This window comes from Oryctolagus cuniculus, chromosome 3 (genome assembly GCF_964237555.1).
Source record: "Oryctolagus cuniculus chromosome 3, mOryCun1.1, whole genome shotgun sequence".
NCBI classification, from domain to species: Eukaryota; Metazoa; Chordata; class Mammalia; order Lagomorpha; family Leporidae; genus Oryctolagus; species Oryctolagus cuniculus.
Genome location: NC_091434.1, coordinates 43,422,575 through 43,444,611, shown reverse-complemented (window position 1 = coordinate 43,444,611; position 22,037 = coordinate 43,422,575). Strand labels below are relative to the sequence as shown.

The 22,037-nt window shown below is 35.9% G+C and overlaps 1 protein-coding gene across 1 annotated transcript in view; it reads right to left on the bottom strand.

The window, feature by feature from the left end:
* Positions 1–5,955: 5,955 nt before the first annotated feature.
* Positions 5,956–22,037, bottom strand: part of PGAP1 (post-GPI attachment to proteins inositol deacylase 1) — a 77,482-nt gene continuing 61,400 nt past the window's right edge. The window contains exons 23-27 of the mRNA XM_002712363.5: positions 21,055–21,190; positions 19,021–19,071; positions 16,303–16,490; positions 15,021–15,125; positions 5,956–14,093 (exon numbers count right to left, since the gene is read on the bottom strand). Coding sequence (XP_002712409.2) covers positions 13,955–14,093; positions 15,021–15,125; positions 16,303–16,490; positions 19,021–19,071; positions 21,055–21,190 — 619 coding nt within the window. The 3' untranslated portion in view covers positions 5,956–13,954. The remainder of the gene's footprint in view (positions 14,094–15,020; positions 15,126–16,302; positions 16,491–19,020; positions 19,072–21,054; positions 21,191–22,037) is intronic.

Sequence of the window (22,037 nt, the reverse complement as noted above, 5' to 3'; positions counted from 1 at the left end):
CTTCAGCTCCCAATTCTAGCTTTCCACTAATGTGCTCTCTGGAGACATGTCAGGTGACGGATCAAGTGGTTGGGTCCTTGCTATCCCACTAGTAGTTGCCACTCCCAGCTTTGGCCTGTCCCAGGCCCAGTCATTGTAGGCATTTAGGAAATGAATGAGCAGATGGGAAGGTATGCTCGCTTTTTCTCTGTGTGTTCTTGGCATCTTTGTCAACAACCCGTTGATTGTAGATGTATGGGTTTTATTTCTAGGGTCTCTAATCTGTTCTATTGATCTATGTATCTCTTGTATTCCAATACCATGCTGTTTCAAGTACTACAGCTTTGTAATATATTTTTTAAAGATTTATTTGAAAGGCCAAGATATGTATGTGTGTGTGTGTGTGTATATATATATAGAGAGAGAGAGAAAGAGAGAGAGAGAGAGAAATAGTTTCCATCCTCTGGTTCATTCCCCAAATGACCACAACAGCCAGGGCTGGGCCAGGCAGAAGCCAAGAACAAAGAGCTTCTTCTGGGTGTCTCACCTGAGTGCAATGGCCCAAAGACTTAGGCCATCTTCTGTTTTCCCAGGCACACTAGCAGGGAGCTGGATAGGAAGTGGAGCAGCCAGGACTGGAATATGGAATGCTGGCATATTCCATTCCAGCACAGCACCAGCCCCCTTTGTAGTACATTTTAAAGTCAGGTTAAGCAGAACAACTTCTGTTTTGTTGTTCTTGCGTAAGAATGCTTTGGGTATTCAGGGTTTGTGTGCCTGCACACAAATTTTAGTAAGTGTTTATTCCAATTATGCAAAAAAAAGTCACTGGTATTTTGACAGGGATTGCAATGAATCTGTACATCATTTTAATAATACTGATCCTTTCAGTTCATAAACACAGGATGTTTTTCCATCTGTTTTCTTCAATTTCTTTCATCAATGTTTGTTTCCATCAGAGACCTCTCACCTCTTTGGTTTATTTATTTTTTTGGTTGATACTGGAAATGAGATTGGTTTCTTAATTTTTTAAAGAGTTCATCTGGCCGGCACCACGGCTCACTAGGCTAATCCTCCACCTTGCGGTGCCGGCACACCGGGTTCTAGTCCCAGTCAGGGCGCCGGATTCTGTCCCGGTTGCCCCTCTTCCAGGCCAGCTCTCTGCTGTGGCCAGGGAGTGCAGTGGAGGATGGCCCAAGTGTTTAGGCCCTGCACCCCATGGGAGACCTGGAAAAGCACCTGGCTCCTGGCTTTGGATCAGCGCGATGTGCTGGCTGCAGCGCGTCAGCCGCGGCGGCCATTGGAGGGTGAACCAACGGCAAAGGAAGACCTTTCTCTCTGTCTCTCTCTCTCTGTCTACTCTGTTAAAAATAAAAATAAAAAATAAAAAAAAAGAGTTAATCTGTTCTGGTATACAAGGATGCTAGTTCTTGTTAGTAGACTTTGTATCTTACAACTTTGCTGAATTTATTAATTCTTAGTTTTTTGGGAGTATTTGAGGTTTTCTCTGTATATAAGATCCTATTATCTGCAGTAACAATTGACTTCCTTTTTCCAATATTAGTGCCCCTTCTTTTCCTGCTTCTTGTTCTGGCTAGCATGTCCAGCACTATATCAAGTAAGAGTGTTAAAAGTGGGCATCCTGGTTCCTGGTTTTAGAGAAAACCCTTCAGCTATCCTCCATTCTGATATTACCTGTTGCTTTGTTATATAGGAACTTTGTTATGTTGAGGTACATTTCCTCCACACCCAATTATTTCACTTTTTTTAAACCATGAAGTAATGTTGGATTTTATCAAATGGCTTTTCTGCATTTGATATTTTCATGATTTTTGTTTCATTCTGTTGATGTGGCAAATCACATTTATTGATCTGTGTGTGTTCAACTATGTTTCCATCCCTGAAATGTAATCCAGTTGATCATGGTGAATAATTTTTAATGTGCTACTGGATTGACTTTGCTAGTATTTTGTTGAGGACTTTGCATCCATGTTAGTCAAGGACATTGGCCTGTAACTTTCATTGTTACTTACTTGTTTAGCTTTGTTATCAATGTAATGTTAGTCTCATGAAATGATTTACAAGAATTCCCTCTTTTTCTATGATTTGAAAGAACTGGTTTTAACTCTCCTTTAAATATGTGGTTGAATTCAGCTGTAATTATCCGGTCTGGGGTTTTTCTTTGATGGAAAATTTTTTATTATTGTTCAATCTCACTATTCATGATTAGACTGTTTACTTACTATATTTATTTTTTAAAAGATTTTTTTTTTATTTGAAAGAGTTACAGAGAGAGATAGAGAGAGAGAGAGAGAGAGAGGTCTTCCATTCGCTGGTTCACTCCCCAGATGGCCTCAACGGCCGGAGCAGCGCCGATCAGAAGCCAGGAGCCAGGAACTTCTTCTGGGTTTCCCACATGGGTGCAGGGGCCCAAAGACTTGGGCCATCTTTTACTACTATCCCAGGCCATGGCAGAGAGCTGGATTGGAAGAGGAGCAGCCGGGACTAGAACTAGCACCCATATGGGATGCCAGCGCTTCAGGCAAGGGCTTTAACCCGCTGCACCACACCACTGGCCCCAGTACTATATTTCTTAATGATTTAATCTTTATAAGGTAGATACATCCAGAAATTTGTCCATTTCTCCTAGGTTATATTTGTCACCATACTACTCATAATCCCTAACAACCCTTTGCATTTCTGTGGTGTCAGTTGTAGTGTCTCCCTTTCCAATTCTGACTTCCAATTTTCATTTTGCTTTTTTCTTAGTCTAGCTAAATGTTTGTCAGTATTATTTCTTTCCAAAAAATCAGCTGTTTCATTCATCACTGTACTGTTTCCAGTCTCTATTCATTTCTGCTGAGGTTTTTAAAATTTCCTTCACTAATTTGGGGCTTGATTTGTTGTTTCCTACTTCCTTGAGACTCAATGAGTTACCTGAAATGTTCCTGATTTTTTTGATGCAAGTGTTGATTGCAAGGAACCTCCCTCTCAGTACAGATTTTGCTGCATCCCATTAGTTTTGGCATGCTTTTTCCATTTTCATTCACTTCAACAAGTTTTTAAATTTCTAACTTAATTTCTTCCCCATTGGCTGCCCAAAACAAGTTGTTTTCACATATTTTGTATTCTTGTAATTTCTAGTTTTATTGCATTGTGATCAGAAAATACATGGAACATGATTCTGACTAGTTCTGTGATCTGCCCTATGATGTATCCTAGAAAATGGTTCAGGTGCTGTTCTGAAAACCTGTGTTCTGCAGCTGCTGGATGGCATGTTCTGTAACTGCCTGTCGTATCTAACGGATCTTGGGTGCAATTTAACTTTGCTGTTCCTTCAGCTTTCTGTCTGGACGATCTGTCCATTTCTAAAGTGGCCTATTAGAAAAAATGCTTCAGCTCACAGGCGACATCCAAATTCTGACTGCTCAAAATCAACAAAACAGAACAAATCCATTAATAAAAATATTCTCCCTCTCTCACATAACATGCCCAACAGCCCAGGGGTAGGGGCTTTTCCTTCTCTTTTAGAGCTATATAAATTCATTCAGTGAATAGAGAGGCTTTAACATCTTACATTTAACTAATCGGTTCTCTGAATTAAAACTACAGAAAATATTAAGCATAACAATTTTGTAAAAGATGTTAGCTTCATGTTATGCATGATATGCAGATTTTTAAACTGTCCTCAAGATTCGCACCTGCACTGCACGCTTCGTAATAAACCCCACTCCTTGACTGTGGGTGGCATCAGCAAATAGGATGGAAAATGATTACATTACCTTATGTGGCGAAAGGATTTTTTTTTAAAGATTTATTTACTTAAAAGAGTTACAGAGAGAGGAGAGGCAGAGAGAGAGAGAGACGTCTTGCATGCGATGGTTCACCCCCCAGTTGGCTGCAATAGCTGGAGCTGTGCCTATCTAAAGCCAGAAGCCAGAGGCTTCTCCCAGGTCTCCCACGTGGATGCAGGGGCGCAAGCACTTGGGCCATCTACTGCTTTCCAAGGCCATAGCAGAGAGCTGGATTGGAAGATGAGCAGCTGGGATTTGAACCGGCACCCGTATGGGATGCACTGCAGGCAGCAGCTTTACCCACTACGCCACAGCACTGGCCTCCCAAAAAGGATTTTGACGATGTAATTAAGATTTACTTTGAGTTAATCAAAAGAGAAATTATCTCAGTGAATTTAAAATCTGGATCTAAGGGTCAGAAGCAGAGGAAGTTAGAGTGACAAAGTGGGGGCTGGTGCTGTGGCGTAGTGGGTAAAGCTGCCACCGGCAGTGCTGGCATCCCATATGGGCACGGGTTCTAGTCCCTGCTGCTCCACTTCCAATCCAGCTCTCTGGTGTGGCCTGGGAAAGCAGTGGAAGATGGCCCAAGTCTTTGGGGCCCTGTACCCATGTGGGAGACCCAAAAGAAGCTGTTGGCTCCTGGCTTTGGATTGGCACAGCTCCGGCCATTGCAGCAATTGGGGAGTGAACCAGTGGATGGAAGCTAGCTCTCTCTCTCTCTCTCTCTCTCTCTTCCTCTTGTTCTCTGTGTAACTCTTTCAAATAAATAAATAAATCTTAAAAAAAAAAAAAAAAAACCTGACCAAGTGGAATTTTTCTGTTGGTCTTAAAAGAGCAAAATGCCACGCTATGAAGGGATGTGTAGCAGAGCAAACACCAGAGCTCAGCCAGCAAGAAAACAGGGACTTCAGCCCTGTAACCACAAGGAAGTGAGTCCTACAAACAACTTAAATGAGCCTCAAATAAGACAGCAGTCCCACCCAAATCACTGATTTCAGAAGTAAGGCTCTGGGTAGAGAATCCAGTTGGGCTATATTCAGACTTCAGAATTGTGGGCAAGCAAATGGATAATTTTTTTATATAGAAAACTCTTATTTAATATAAATTTCAAAAGTCCAACTTTTGGATTATAGCAGTTATAGGTAACGTTTTAAGCTGGTAAACGTGTAATGATTTGCTATGCAGTCATATATATATGTATATAATATACACAATGTGTGTGTGTCTACCTATATATATGAGAAAGGGGGTGAAAATGAAGAAGTTGAAAAAAGGGGGACAAAGCTAGTGGTAAAGACACATCAGGTTTTCATGTTGTGAAGTTGGTGGTTTCTAAATGGGGTTGGTTTCAAAATAGTCCTTTAGGTATCCAAAGCAAATAAATCTTCTACTTAAATACTTTCCTTCCTTTAAAATATATTTTTGGAGCACATTTAATAACATCTAATGCTATTATGGGTATATAATTCATAATGTTCATAAATTTATGGATGCTCATTGAAATAATTTAGAAGAAAATCATCCTTAAAATACATCCTATCCCATTTTACTCCTCACTCTCATTCCATAGTAAAGGCTGAATCTATGCCTAATCTCAAATTCTTTAATGCTTCTTTTGGCACATTATAGTCCTAAAGACAGTCTTTTTAGTTGCTACTAGGATCCCTAACAAGTGAATTCTACTGACTAACATATTATCCACTAACCTTGTTTGAAAATTATTTTTGGGGCACTGGCAAAACAGAACCTCAGGCTTGTTACCTAAAGATCAAATTCAGTAAATCTGGAATAAACTTGAAACCTGTCTACAAACTATGCATAAATGATTCTCATTCTGACTAAATTGGGAACACAGTCACCCAAGAGTATATCAAATAGCATAAGCAAAGTGGAAAGCAAGGTTTCTGGAAGAATTTTAACTGTGTAATCCTTAACATAGAATATGAACCATGAAATGTTCTTGCAGATGCATGTGGGGAACTACAAAATACAATGTTGGAAAAATCCCATAACTTATCTTGCTTCTAATGTTTACTTGTGATATGTCATAGCCCATCCTGATTAGGCATTCTAATTTCTGAAACGCTAGAGGACATTATAAAGAAACCACATTTTAAAGGTTTTCTTCTATGAGAGTACTGTGGAGAGTATGTGAACTGGGAAGCAATCTTTGCACCACATGTGCTTATTCACCAAATTTATTTTTGAACGCCCAGAACACCAGATGGTAACAGATTAAAAAGAAAGCACCAAGAATGGCTACACATTAATACCTGAGCGGAGACTGAAGGCAAATATTCATCTATTAAACCTACACCATAATGTTGAAACTCAAGTAAAAACATTCACAACACTCTACAGAGTACAATAAGTAGCACTTTTTGTGAATTACAACCAGTTAAATGTAATTATGTCAATTATACCATAAGAAAAATACACACAAAATTACACATAAGGGTATTTAGTACACCATACATTGTACAAAGTACTAGAGAAAATCATGCGTGTTTAAATGGAAAGATCTGCAAGGTGACAATCATGTTTCCGTATACGCAACAGGACAAGTTCCTCTGCACTGCTAAGTATTGGTACTAAGCAATGTATTTGCTGTATGAAACCAAAATTAATTTGCAAATAAATGATTACTTTACTGAGTCTATCTCAGCGTAACAGTTTGTCCTCTAAAATTTTAACTATAGTATAAAAATTAATGTAAGTTGAGAGCCATTTATTTTATTACATATTCTTGATGAAACTACTTTTTTATCAATTTGTCCATGCTTTAAGGAAAGATATAATTTCTTTTTAGATATTTTGAGAGAAACCTTTTTTGGGGGTCCTTTGGGGGAGATACTAAAGAGGAAATAGGAAGAAAACAAGTGTTATTATGTCCAAATTTGAAATTGAAAAATATATTCTTCAAGTACACAGACATGTAGGCATCTTTTAACAAAGACCATGATTATCCTATAAAAGGAATAATTTGGATTTTAAATAAGCACAGCAAAAATGTAAGACTTTGTGTATTTTTTTAAAAGAACTATAGCCTTAAATCTTAAAAAAAAAAAAAAAAAAAAAAAAAAAGAACCTTGATCTGATACTTTAAAAATAATTAGGAAGGAAAAAGAAAGATAAATGGTGTAAAATAATATTAAAAATATATTAAATGAATCTCAGTAATTACTGAAAAACTACAATTGGGTAAATTAACTTTATTTGATGTATACATACACAAACCTCAATAATCTGAGGAAAAACGAGAACATGTCTTAGCAAAGAATTCATGTCTCTGATATTCATTAATAAGACAAAAATTACAAATGAAAGTTTCTCCATGTGAAATAAGTTCACAATAGAAGAGCCACCATCTTCTAAAATAATTTTTTCAGACACATTAGCCAAACTTTATTTTCTACATCTATGTAGCTTACTTAAGTCAATTAAAAAGAAAAACTACAGAAATTAAGGGAGAATTCTAGAGCAATAGTTCTGTAAATATAAGGGGGAAGTACCAGTATTTTTATTTCACCAACCTCAAATAAAAAGATTTAAGACCAATTTGCAAAGACCACCCATAATAAAATATAGTTATAAACCTGCAGGGCATTCCTTTATCATTTTAAGGCACAATCTGTTTTATCCCAAATTACTACAAGTTCAAGGTCACAGTGATGATTATATATTCGATTTTGGTCTGGTTTCTCATGGGTACATTGCTACATTTATATTTAGTCATGATTTTCAAAAACTGCAATACAATCACTTCAAAACAATGTTTACATCATTGCTCTGTATTTTAAAAATGTAAATACATGATACAGTTTCCTAACTTAGATACACTACAAATTGGAGCCTTTTCTCCCTCCCACCACAGAGGAGGGAAAGGTTATATAACCAATATTCCAACAAATAGATACTTGACTATAGAACGCATTACATTAAACACAGCCATCTCCTACTAAGGCTAACATTACTCAACACAGAGGACAAACTCATTCCAAAAAAAGTGTACACTGAATTTACGTCTTGTACATCATCTCTTTACTAATATCACCCATAGCTCCCATTATATAATTGGGTCAACTATCACTATATCAAGGCCAAATATTTTAATATTTGGCTTTATGTGCTGCCTCTTCACCTCAGGGCTACTTAATGCAAACTGTACGAACACTACTGAGCAGAGAAACAGTAAGTGTAATAAATGATGGGGCAAACTACGAGGGGCTGAAATTTCCTTAGAATTTCAATGGGGAAAAATTACAGCATTTAAGCAAATAAACAGCAGTTTCTGAGACTACACTATTTCTACTTGTCTCTCAAGTACACCACTGTATTAATGTTAACACTTTAGCATTAACATCTTGATTTTCTAGAATATTTTCCTTTAAGAAAAACACTTTAAAAAAGTTTTACTTCACTGAATTATGTTAGGTCCTAGTTAGGGATAATTTCCCCTGGTGAAACATGTGACTGTATAAAGGGATTAAATGGAAACACAAAGAAAACAAAAGAAATTCCATAATAAACTTTCAATTATATAAATGAGATACCTATACCAAAACAGTTTATACAATAAAAATTAATGTTTCATATCACAAATGAATTTGAAGCATAATTACTTCAAATGATCACTTCAACTAAATGCTGAAAGATCATTATTGTATGAATTCTTATACTTAATAAAATCTGAAAAGAAAAGAAATCAGGCAAAATAGGACATACTCTGCAATAATCTTAAATATTTTCAAAAGAAAAATTGGAATATGGAATAGAAGCTTTTATGCTTTACATATTTATTAAGTCCTAAATAATAAATACTGAGAAGATTATTTTTGTTTTAATTCCAATATGCTAAGAAAAGTTCATTGGCACAAATATCCAGAGGTATTTTACAGTTTCATTTAGCTTTGGTGGCAAAGTGTGTTTTGCTAACCATACGAATACAGTTATATAATTTCCAATGCAGAGCTTTATGCTAAGAATTTTTTTCCTATAAAAGGGATGTAAAAAGTCCAATATGAAACAGAACAAGTGCAACATGAAATACAAAATATGCCTATCACCTAGGCTTTTGAACAGTTAATATCTCTAGGCTTTGTCTATAAACTTTCGAAAAACATTACTACTATATAAATACTAAAAACCAAAACATTAAAAAAATAGCATATGAACTTTACCAAAATGGTTACTTTTAGACTTTCTAAACTAAGATTGAATTGAAATATGTAAATAAACAAACTAGTTAAAATACACCAACAGATACAGTTTCTTTTAAGTGTTCAAAGTCTTAATGTACAGTGATTACAGATCGATTCTGACTCGTATTTACCAAGTCATATAGAAAGTCATCAGAAACTAACTGATCACTTGATATTTCAAAATTTTTGGCAGGATAATATGCCAAATGTTTTCACAAAGTATTTACTAGATTTAAAAATTATCAACCATATACAATTTAATCAAGAAGTAGCTTAAAATATCACCAAGCTTTTGAAAGACATGTTATCAATTTAGGTATTCTGTCAAATTTATACTATAAATGGAACAATAGCTTGTCTATTCTCACTACTGCCAAATTTTATGTTGTTCTCAAAACAGAATTATTAAGCATATAAAATCAGGACAGTCATTTTTTTTAAAAAAAGTATGAGCTTTTGAGAATTTACAGTACATACATCTGAATTTGGATTACTGATCTGACGTTTCCTTATAAAAACCAAAGAGCATAAGTAACTTCACAGCCTTATTTCCTCGATCTACTAAAATTTACTGAGAAACAATGTATGAGAAGTATGTATAAATAAAAGTTCATTATAGAATTTGAAATGTTCTTTGTTCAGAAAGACTGGCCTAAAATTTTAGCTCTCAATCACCTTACAATATTGTAAAAAATATCTTCTATGTTTACCTTATTTGGCAAGAAGTTTCCTGGCAGAGTCTAATTTTCTATTACAAATACTTTTACTGCGTCCTCTCATCTATTGAGTGTCACAGTCTCCAAGCTGATTTTCCTCAGTAAACTTCACAAGGTATCTTGTTTCCTATGATATAAAGTTTGTAAGTACTACACATTTGAGAGAACAAAAAGTGACAAGGAAAAACAATCAAAAATACCTAGTCACAGAAGGTCCCAACATACTAAAAATTTTTTCCCAGATGATTTTAAAACCTTTTCCTAAAATTTCAAATGCAGCATTGAGAAGTGTTACACTAAAACCTTATTAATGGGAAACATTACACTGACTGAGACCTAATGTCTAAGATGAAAGCACAGGCCAACTGGTTTACGTGGGCACTCAGGAGACAACAGCCCTAGTTTACCTCAAAAGAACTGAAAACTGAGTTTTACTTCCCTGTATTCCCCTTGGCCACTTTCTACAAAAGGTGCTAACAAGTAGCAAAGAGGAATGAATACATCATGTTCTGAGAAGTCCAAAGAATTAAGAAAATGTAAGAACTGTTTAATGAATAAATCATCCCGGCCGGCGCCGCGGCTCACTAGGCTAATCCTCCGCCTTGTGGCACTGGCACCCCGGGTTCTAGTCCCGGTCAGGGCGCCGGATTCTTTCCCGGTTGCCCCTCTTCCAGGCCAGCTCTCTGCTGTGGCCAGGGAGTGCAGTGGAGGATGGCCCAAGTGTTTAGGCCCTGCACCCAATGGGAGACCAGGAGAAGCACCTGGCTCCTACCATCGGATCAGCACGGTGCGCCGGCCGCAGCGTGCCGGCCGCGGCAGCCATTGGAGGGTGAACCAATGGCAAAAGGAAGACCTTTCTCTCTGTCTCTCTCTCTCACTGTCCACTCTGCCTGTCAAAAATAAAAAATAAAAAAATAAAAATAAAAATGAATAAATCATCCCACATAAATTTGAGTGTTATGGAAATGTGTAGTGTCTACAAAAGTGATAACTAACAACAAAGATCTATTAAACCCAGTATAGTTCTTTATGTCCATTTCCTCATTGAATAATCATGTAGATATTAGTATAGTTCACTCAATAAAAGGTATCCTGTTATACAATCTGAATTTAACTAACCAAAATATGAAAACGAAAGATTGATTGTTATTATCTGTATGTATTAAAGAAACTCAAAATCACTGTTAACCAGGCACAAATGGCTTTTTCTTAGAAACACTGCCTTAAGTATTTTCATTCTAATGATAAACAAGGAAAGAGTTATGAAAACCTGTTTAATTTCTGGCATAAAAAAGGTCCAGAAAAAAGTGTCAATAATCTCCATCATACTGTCAGTTTTAAATTACAATAATAACCCCAGAGGAGGCCTTAGAAACATTCTAAGTACCCAGTGTTTTCCTTTCCAGTTAGTGTTTGGTCTATTCATCAACAATAGAGTCCAGGAATTATTTTATAAGCTCAATACTCAAAACACAACAATTTCTAAATAAAAATGCCCTAAGAGTAGAGTTCAGAAATTTGCTGAATTAGATAATCTCTTACTGCCACTGAGCAGTCAGATGCTGCTAAGAGGGCTGTACTGTTTTGCCAACTAATACTATAGGTTGTAAGCATGAGAAAAACAGTATGTAATCTAAAGGCAAAGGATTTTTTTTCCCAAGTGTGCATGTCCTACGATTTTGCTAATCTTAGGACACAGTCTACCTTCTCAACTCTGGTAGCAATTTGAATTTAAAGTGCTTGATGAAGACCCTGTCAAAATGAAAGTGTATACAAAGTATATGAAAGTGTACATATAGAATTCAAACTGAATTCAAGAAACGAGGACCTGAGACAGGCCAATATAGTTGGGGGCACTGTTCCAGCAGAATAAGGGAATGATTGTGAAAGAGTGAATGTGCATTTATACTGAGTTTCATTTGTCCTAAATTCACAAATGGGGTATTTTTATCATAGAGGACTGAAAAAAATCTAGAAACACAAATGAAATCTACAAAACATACTATCTTCTTTTACCTTCTATTTCTTCATTTTTCAATACCATTATATATATATGTGTGTGTTAGTATATAAATATATATAATGGATAAAGCCCCTACCTATTTATAAAGAGTTTAATCGGAATTCTGTCATCTTTAAAATGAAATATTTTGTTGGCACATATAGTACTTAACGGATTGGAAAAACCACACTCACGTGAAGACATTTTAGTGAGAATTAGTTTGCCTAGTCTAGTACTTTAAAAAGCAAGTGCACTCCTCACAAATGAGAAAAAGTTTGAGTCTCACTTTATTCATGAGCAGTAGTGACTGGGTGAAACTTTAGATCATATAAATAATGATTATGCCTGTCAACAGAAGATAAAAATTAATGAAGTTCTTTCTATATGTAGATATAAGTGCAAATTCAGAAACAGTTAAATGACATATTTAACTTGTAACTAGAGATACAGTGGCAAACTAAAAGATACCACATGTAAAAAGTTGTTTATAAGGACATGTAAAGCCATAGGCAGAAGTGTCCTTAACTTAAATATGCATGTGGTATGTCATGAGATAAGTATATAATAAATTCTGCTTTCCCTCAGGGACTGAACACACAAACACTAATATTTTATCCCTTTTGCTAATTCTTTCAAACAACCAAAAGCCTGATGTGGCTGCCACATCTATTATGAAGTTATCACTTTCCTTTAATAGGCTCAGTAAGTGAAAATATACATACTGAACAACAGGCATGAAGCTGGAAAAAGACAACAATGGAATCAAACTTGTAATCCTCAAATAAAACAGCAAGACTTTCTTTAAACTGATGCTTGAAAAGCAAGAACCTGAGAAGAACTGAGAAATGAGGTAAACCTCTACAGGCAGTAACATCTGAGAGCCTGCAATGGAATCCAGAAGCAACGGCAGAAAAAATGAAACTGGTTCTCTAGGACACCCCTGGGTACTAACAAGGACACAAGTTCACAAGTGTGGGCTCACTTTACTTGAGAGATTTTAGATATTTACAGTATACACATCTACAAGAAGGGCTACACGAGCCAGGTGCTAGCTCAGCTTGAGTTTATGCCATCCAAAAGCTAAGACTACTATATTCTTTCATCTTGTTCCATTACCTTCTTCCCACTCCTTTGCAGCTAAGAATGAACTGAAATTCGAAATGAAATAGAAATGTTACTCTCTTATTTGTCAGTTACCCTATAAGTCATCTGGGAAAATCAAGATTCCTCTGTTACTGGCTAAAGTCTCAATTTATTCAGGTGTACTGTTGACATTTATACTACTAAATATTCATAGCTTCATTTTATACATCAAATATAAAGCCACACTTGATCATGTTGATATTTTCCCACAGATTAAAAATGGCACAAACCTAGAGTTTTCCAACCAATGGAATTTAGTTACCAATTTATCATGACTGGAGGCACTTTTAGAAACCATGGGGAAAATGAATTATATCAAATGGCATAGACCGAACAACTGAACTCCTTCAATGCCAGTAAGTAAATATCTATGAGAATTTTCTTTATATTTAACAATAGATCTCTTTAATGGTCTCCTAGTATTCACCAAGAATACCTAAGATTCATTTTTGAAAATAATAAGAATATTTCACTGTTTCAAATTTGAATCATGTTTCCATCCATCAATCTTGCACTGGTTACCAGGAAATCCTGTCTCCTTACAATTCAAAGCAGTGATTTTCATGGATGCTAAGAAGACAAAAAATCTACTAGATTCCCTATAGCTGTCAAAAACTGACCGAAGACTCTTCGTGGCTATTTCACTTTTGAGAAACCCAACAGCTGTAAATTTCATCAATCTTTTAAGACTTATTTTCCAAATGTAAACCACAACAAATATAAAATAACCCAGTTCTCAGAAGAGAGCATGGTGAAACGAGCAGAGTGTCTGACATGAGATTATAATGCTGTAGCTACTGAGTCTCTATGTGAAAATCTCTGGCACGATGATGAAGCAGAGTAGTAGATAATGCACTGCAGTCCTCAAAGATAGTGGCCAGCACATCCTTTCAGTAATTTTTCAAACATGACTATTACCAGATATTATACCACAAAACAAAACCATGCTTCAACTACTTTTCTCAAGCAGTACAAAACTAATTTCCTATTTTTCAATACTGTAAAAATAGACTTGTCTTCTCCAAAGGACCTCGCTGTCCATGTTGATGGATCTGTATGTTCATTCTTCTTACGGACCCTAAAGGCATAAATCATCTTCATCATTCCTTATGTCCACCCTTACATAAAGTTGCACAATGCATGGAGTAAAAGAGGAATGAAGACAAAGCATGGAACCCTGTATAAGTGTGCTGACCCAAAAGCAATTACACCAACAGCCAGAGGAAGTGGAAACTGTGAGGCAGTCTTCAATAACTTACTGCAAAGAGAGGAAAATAAATGTTATGCAAACTACATTGTGAGCTAAAATAAAATGTCTGTTTCTATCCAGAAAATAGCCAGCTTTGTTTAATCTTTCACATTTTAACAACATAAAAATATTAGCAGGGCTTTTATTCAGCAATTCTATCTTTAGGAATGTGTTCTAACAAAAACAATCAATAATTTTCAGTAAGACACAGCTGCAGGAATGTTTATCTTACTCCTACTTAAAAAGCAAAAACCTAGCCAAACAAAAAGCAGTCATATTTAATTTGTAACAAAAGGCGCACATAAGACAAAACACTAAAATTTTTAACAGAATACTACTCTCAGAAAAGACTATCACGTTTTGCTCTGAAAACAGAGAAACTAAGGATAATATGGATTAAGAAACTTGCTGAAGGATACAGAGCTAGAAAATGGTGAGTCAAGCTTTAATCCCAGGTCTACTTAATTCTAGAATATCTGCCAGAATCAACAGAAAAGGCCTCCAGAGCAACAACCGGTAAATAAAAAGCCAAGTATTACTTCAGAAAATTCCAAACATATACAAAAGTAAGCTGCATAATGAGCCCTCACGCACCCATGACCCTGTTTGAAAAATTATCAAATCAGAGCCAATCTTACTTCGTCTATCTGCTTCCACTCCTGTACTTTTTGGAAGCAAATCATTCGTATCTTTCAAGGGTTAACTTTTAAGGAAAAAAACCTGTATAATTACAGCCTAACAACTAAGACCTAAAATTAAGAAAACAAGGATAACACACTTGCATATAAACTATATCTGCTTATAAATCATAATATTGTTGTGGCTTTACTTTTAGGAATAGTCTAATTCATTAAATTAAAGAGTATGTTTCAGAAATAAAATAAAGGTGATAAAGGCCAGAAGAAATATGAGGAAAGAAAGATTAAACTACTGTACCTTGATTTTACTGAAACAGTGTAAGTATTTCCAAGAATTGCCATAGTCGGAATAAGGATAAATGCCAAAGGCTTACATGGATCAGGATTAAGTTTAAAATAATACCTGTAACAATAAAAATATGAAACATAAGTCAACAAAACAGACCAGGTCATTTTAAATTGTTAGAATAAAATTATATAATGTTTAGAGTATTACAGTAGCAATATATATGAGAGTTCTAAACAGCTCATGAAGAGTCTAGTAAGTAATTTTTTATTCTAGATTATTTTTATACCCAATACTTTATATGTAAAATTATGTTTACAAATTACTAAAGGAAATGATAATATACAGTATGAAAGCACTTCCTTTTTACAATAGGTTTATGCCCAAAAAGAGGGCAGAGGGGAAGAGATACTGATTGATTGGGTGAGAGTGATCTCTGATCTGCTGGTTCACTTTCCAAATGCTTAACATCCAGGACTGTCTCATGCATTTATTGACAGTAAGTTTCTACAGCCTTCAGAATCACAAATTTGTGTTTCTCAAATAATTCTGACTGCAAATGTGTTAAGAAAACAGTGGGCACTGACTAAAAAGAGGGACAATAGAAGGATATTAACATCTGGTAACCTTTGACTTAACTTACTGAATTTATTTTTGGTTTACCAACTTAAAGAAATACTTTCCATATTTAGATAAACTGAAAATTTTATTTTTGATAACTATATTTAGTAGTGAAGGGTTCAAATCCTACTGGGATGAGGTCATCTTTTACTTAGTAATTTTTCAGTAGACAAAAATACAATTTATTCTTTTTTGGCTGATTTTTGGGGAAGTTTATTCTCATGGTAAAGAAGAGAATGTTAATGTACTAAATACAAATTTCAGGTAATATATAATTGTGTGTGTGTGTGTGTGTAAGATTTTTTCACCTACATGAAAGACAGAGTTATAGAGAGAGAGAAGAAGAGACAGAGAGAAATCTTCCACCTGCTGGCTCACTTCCCCCAATGGTCACAATGGCTAAGGCTGTGCCAGGCCAAAGCCACGAGCTAGGAGCCATCTTATGTTGTTTTCCCAGGCACACTGGCAGAGTTGGATGGGAAGCAGAGCAGCTGGGACTCAAACAAGCGCCCATATGGGATGGTGACGCTGCAGGCCGCAGCTTAACCTGCTGTGACATAGGCCCCAAACTTGTGTTCCTGAGGAATTTTCGTGGAGTATCAGGAAGAAGTCTCTATTTAAAGATGTTTATTGTTTGAACTACATAAATAATAATTATATACATAAAACTCACTTAAGATTCTTTAGCCAATAAATTAAAGACGGCATGCTGAGTAACACTATCCATGTTAGTAAGTTAATCACAGTACTGTGCATACGAAGGCTGTCTTCAGCATCATTAGCAGATAAACGAAGATGGTGTACTGCAGAGTCTTTATGGTGATTAGATTTTTTTTCACTTCTTCTAGAATGCTTGGGATTCTATAAAAGCACAAAGTAAAAATATCAAGATGCTAAGTAAACAAAAATAATTTTAAGATATTATTTATTCAAAATCAAGCTCAATTACTTAAAAGATAAACAAGTATATCTTTCCATTACCAAAGTGACATAAATCATTACAATTATTTAAAGACACTTTAAAATGGTTATAGTTACAATACTTTTTCATTCCTTTGACTTTCTATTCTCACAGCTGAGAATATGAGTGTGCTTCAAAAAGTCTGTAGAAAAATGTTATTAAAAGGTAAGTTTATTTTAGTGTAAAACACTTTGAAATCCATGCATACAAGGGGACTTTAAGAAGTTCATGAAAACGTGTATTATGAAAAAACTGCATGGATTTCAGAATTTTTTTTGTTCTGAAATAAACATTCTTAATGCCATTTTCCATGAGTTTAAAAACAATTTATTTGATATTTGAGAGGCAGAAAGAGACAAAGACACAGATAGACAGAATGTGTTCCCATCTGCTGATTCACTCTTCAAATGTTCACAACTGCTGGAGGTAGGTGTGGGCAGAGTTAAATCTGGGAGCAAAGAATGCAATCCAGGGTCCCAATTACTTAAGCCAATAAGGCTGCCTCCTATGGTCTGTGTTAGCAGGAAACTGCAGTCAGGAATCAAACTCAGGTTCTTTGATGTAGATGTGGACCTCTTAACTGCTGGGTAAACACAGAGTCTTTTTCATGAGCTATTCAAAGTATCCTGTATATCCCTATCTTCCAGGTAATTATCAAAATAAAATTCAAAAGATCTCATAATTGTGTTATATTTTCAGCAGTGTGATTTCAGATGCTCATATGCACCCCTCCACCTATCGTCTCCATCTTTTCTGCTCCTCCTGAGAAGTTAGGGCAGATGGATTAATGTGAGTACCAGGAATGTGAGTCTTTAAATAGTTATAGTGGTGATTTATAAACAGGACAGTAAAAAGTCTGGTTTATAGTTACCCTGGGGTAATATCCCACAACTTGGGGTAGGAAGCTCAGGACTTTTTTTTTAAGCTAGTCATTTAAAAAGTACAGTGTATTTTTTTGAATGACTGGAGTCTGAACAATTCTGAAAAAACAAAAATCCTGTTGGAATGGTAGCAACAAAAACTGTGTAACTCATTGAAGCAGATGAATAATTTTGCATTTTAAAAGCTTAGCGAAAATTCAATTAGAAATTATTCCAAACTGTCAAGTATCATAAGCTGGTATTTAAGATGCTTGTGGCCGGCGCCGTGGCTCAATAGGCTAATCCTCCACCTTGCGGCGCCCGGCACACCAGGTTCTAGTCCCGGTCGGGGCGCCGGATTCTTTCCCGGTTGCCCCTCTTCCAGGCCAGCTCTCTGCTATGGCCAGGGAAGGCAGTGGAGGATAGCCCAAGTGCTTGGGCCCTACACCCACATGGGAGACCAGGAGAAGAACCCGGCTCCTGGCTTCGGATCAGCATGGTGCGCAGGCCGCAGCGCGCCAGCCGTGGCAGCCATTGGAGGGTGAACCAACGGCAAAAGGAAGACCTTTCTCTCTGTCTCTCTCTCTCACTATCCACTCTGCCTGTCAAAAAAAAAAAAAAAAAAAAAAAGATGCTTGTAAATACTATTTATGTTTTTAATTTTGTAAAGATTTCTTTTTAACCAAAAAAAATTCAAAAGATAATTTGTAACAATACCAAAATGACACAGTAACTGATAAAGATCAATTTAGAATGACTTAAATTTATTTTAGTAGTGTTTACTTTCCTTAAAGTTACTTAAATTCATAATACCTTTTAAACACTGTAAGATCATAATTTTTTTTTTTTTTTTTGACAGGCAGAGTGGACAGTGAGAGAAAGACAGAGAGAAAGGTCTTCCTTTGCCGTTGGTTCACCCTCCAATGGCCGCCGCGGCCGGCGCGCTGCGGCCGGCGCACCACGCTGATCCGAAGCCAGGAGCCAGGTACTTATCCTGGTCTCCCATGGGGTGCAGGGCCCAAGCACTTGGGCCATCCTCCACTGCACTCCCGGGCCAGAGCAGAGAGCTGGCCTGGAAGGGGGGCAACCAGGACAGAACCCGGTGTGCCGGCACCGCAAAGTGGAGGATTAGCCTATTGAGTCATGGCGCCGGCTAAGATCATAATCTTTAAAACATTATTTATCTGAAAGGCAGAGGGACAGAGTGGGAAAAGACAGAGAGAGAGAAATCTTCCAACTGGTTCACTCCCCAAATGGCCACAGGGGCTGGGACTGGGCCAGGAGCAAGCCAGGGGCTTTATATACAGGTCTTCCACATGAGTGCAGGGCCCCAAATACTTGGGCCATCTTCTGCTGCTTTCCCAAGTGCATTAACAGGGAGCTGGATCTGAATTGGAAAAGCCAGGAGTCAAACCAGTACCCAAATGGAATGGCAGACTGCAGGTGGTGGCTTAACTCACTACATCACAATGCTGGCCCTGAGATCATAACATCTTTTAAAAACAGAATCTTACTATTCCACATGTTATTTCACATTGAAGTTACATACAGTTTTGAAGATAAAACTCACCACAGGCTGGTTATTTTTAAAAGTTGTTAGGCAGGCTTGCAAATGAACGATCTAGGAAAAAGGAATGACTTGTACTTTAGTTTGAAACAATGAGTATGAGCCTTTCTACTAAAAACTGAGAAGCAGTTTAATCTGGAATTTACAAAACCTAAACAAATGAAAATTCACTTAAACATTATTTTAGAAAAGATGATAACTACATACACTTGCTATCATGGATTTAAAAAAAAGTAGAAAACAAAATAATACAAATTTCCCAGTTATGTTGTGCCTAAGGTATACTGCAATACCTTTTATATTCTGTGAACATACGTCTGAATGATGCCTCGGTACAGCATCTTAATGGATCTTATCAGACAAATACTTGATTATATTCAGTAGGGTAAACAAACTTAACATGGTTCACATATTCTAAATCTTTGAAAATCTAATTTGAAAATCTGATCATATATAGTATTGAAATATTTCTAAGAAACTGAAAAAAATCTGTATATTTAATTCATTAGGTTTCTTTAAGTGAGAAAGTTTTGCTTATTGGGTCAGTTGTTTGAAATACATAAGAAAAATCAAAGTACCTACAAATAGTTTTTTTCAGATGCATATAAATTTCCTTTGGAAAACTGGAAATAATTTACAATTTCCATGCATGTATTGGTGTTAAAAACAGAGACAAATAAATCTTTGTTTAAAAATGAAAAATTTATGCACAGGAATAATTTTATGCAGATGGCTTAATATCTAAATGAACTTAATTATTATCCTGTATCCACACAGGAAATATTTAGATGCTACATTGCCATTGGTTCTATTTCATTGAAAGAAATTATGAATGATTAATTGACAAAAAATATGTATATGAGTCAAACAGTCATTTTTTCCATTCAATTATTGTTTATACCCATTGTGTATATTCCCACTAAACTAGGGTCTTTTGCTTTTCACCTGTTAAACTTCTATTTGGGTGAAGTATGAAGCCTTTTTACTGTAATATAAATTTAAAATGTTATCTCAAAAACTAAAATAGAAAAGTAGAAAGAAGAAGAGTGGGAGGGAGGAAAGGAACATCATTACAGTTTTTGGACTTGTATCTATAAATCATATTGAATCTGTTAAAAATTAATTAAAATGAACATGAAAAATGAAAAAAAATTACTACTTTAAAAATTTATTTATTTGAAAGAGAGAGAGAAGAGACAGAGAGAGATAGTCTATCTACTGGTTCACTCCTCAAATGGCCACAATGGCCAGGGTTGGGCCAGGTTGAAGCCAGAACCAGGAGTTCTTCCCAGGCCTCTCAAGTAGGTGGCAGACACTCAATGGCTCGGGCCATCTTTGCCGCTTTCACAGGCACATTAGGCAGGGAGCTGGACTGGAAGTGAAGCAGCTGGGACTCAAGCCAAAATGAGATGCCAGCACTGCAGGCGGAGGCTTAACCTGCTGTGCCACAATGCTGGCCCCAGAAAAAATTATTATCTAATCTAATGTCAGCAATCTGTCCTTAAGAATAATATGGGGAGTACAGAGCTGGATAACTTCCTGGATTTTCCTGTAAGCTGTCAGTCTTCTTGGAAGTGTTTTTCACTTTTTCAGCAACATTACTAGCTCAATTATTTTGATCATTGTGTTCTCTTTGGCAAGTTTTCTAATATTTTACATTATCTCAGCATGATGGATTGATCTTATTAATTTATTAACTCACCCATGTAAAGAGAGGTATGAATAAAAACTGCTCTAGCAAAATGTTTTTAAAGAGGAAAGAACAACTTTAAACAAATAGTATTCTCTCCCTTTCCTTTGTTTTTTTTTTTTTTAAATAAGAAACCCCAACTCAGAATAGTAACTTCTGTTCTATAGTTAATTTATATAATTTAACTAACTAAAATGTTTTTAAAAAAACCTTTAAATTTAAAATTGTTATATAACAGAAGGCTACCACAGCAGCAATTAAAAATTTTGTTAACAACACCTTCATGACAATCTAGGTCTGCCTAATACAAAGCCCAGTCATATTCTGGCTTTACTGATTAGACATACCTTAAACACATAGTAAAAATAAGAAAGAAGTATGGCAAGTGCTCCACAAGTTGTCCAACTAACTATGATCAAAACAATTGTCAAAAAGGGCAAGTCTGGAGATAACATCTTGATATCTTTGGGAAGTTCAGAGGGTCTGGAATAACAATACAGTTAGAAACATATGAATAGATATTAATACAATCACATATAAAAATAAAATTACATATAAATTATATACAAAATCTGAACTGCCTCCAAATCCAACTTTTTGAGCAATATGTTATCACAAATAGAAAAGAATATTCCACATTTGAGCTCAAAGTAACAGGTTGCAGCCAAAACACAGGTACACTAAAAATATTTTATAAAATTACCTTTGAAGGTATGTGCATAAAGTGCCTATAAAACACAAATGCATTTTTGCTTAGACTTGGGTCTCATTCCCAAGATAACTCATTATATACATGCAAATATTTTAAAAAATCCAAAACACTCTAGTCTCAAGCATTTTGGATAAGAAGTATTCAATCTATACTACTCTGCCCTTCTTTCTTGTTTATTAGTAAACAAGTACTATGAGGTAAACTGTAAGGTATTTTTAATTAAAGGCAGTCATCACATATCTTTGATTGTAAGTTCTCTTCTACCTGTAATAGTTCCTCTTCCAATTAGAAACACTAAAGCAGAACTTGTACTAAGGAACAAAAAATGCTACCAAAGATAACCACTAATTACAGACAAAAATATTGTGCAATACATCTTCAATCTTAACAGCATAAGGAGCAATTTTCGATTTCTTAAACACTCAACATCACACAGATGCTTGATGGCATTACCATCAGAAACCTCCACCAGAGGCACTGCAGAGAGGTGGTGGGTGGGGTATCACACCACAATTCAAACAGGGACAGTAAAACACATGTCTGGTATGAAGGAGTGGCTATGGAAGCTAGACTGGTGCTTTACCAGGAAGACAGAGTCTCTGGACTCTAAGAAAATTC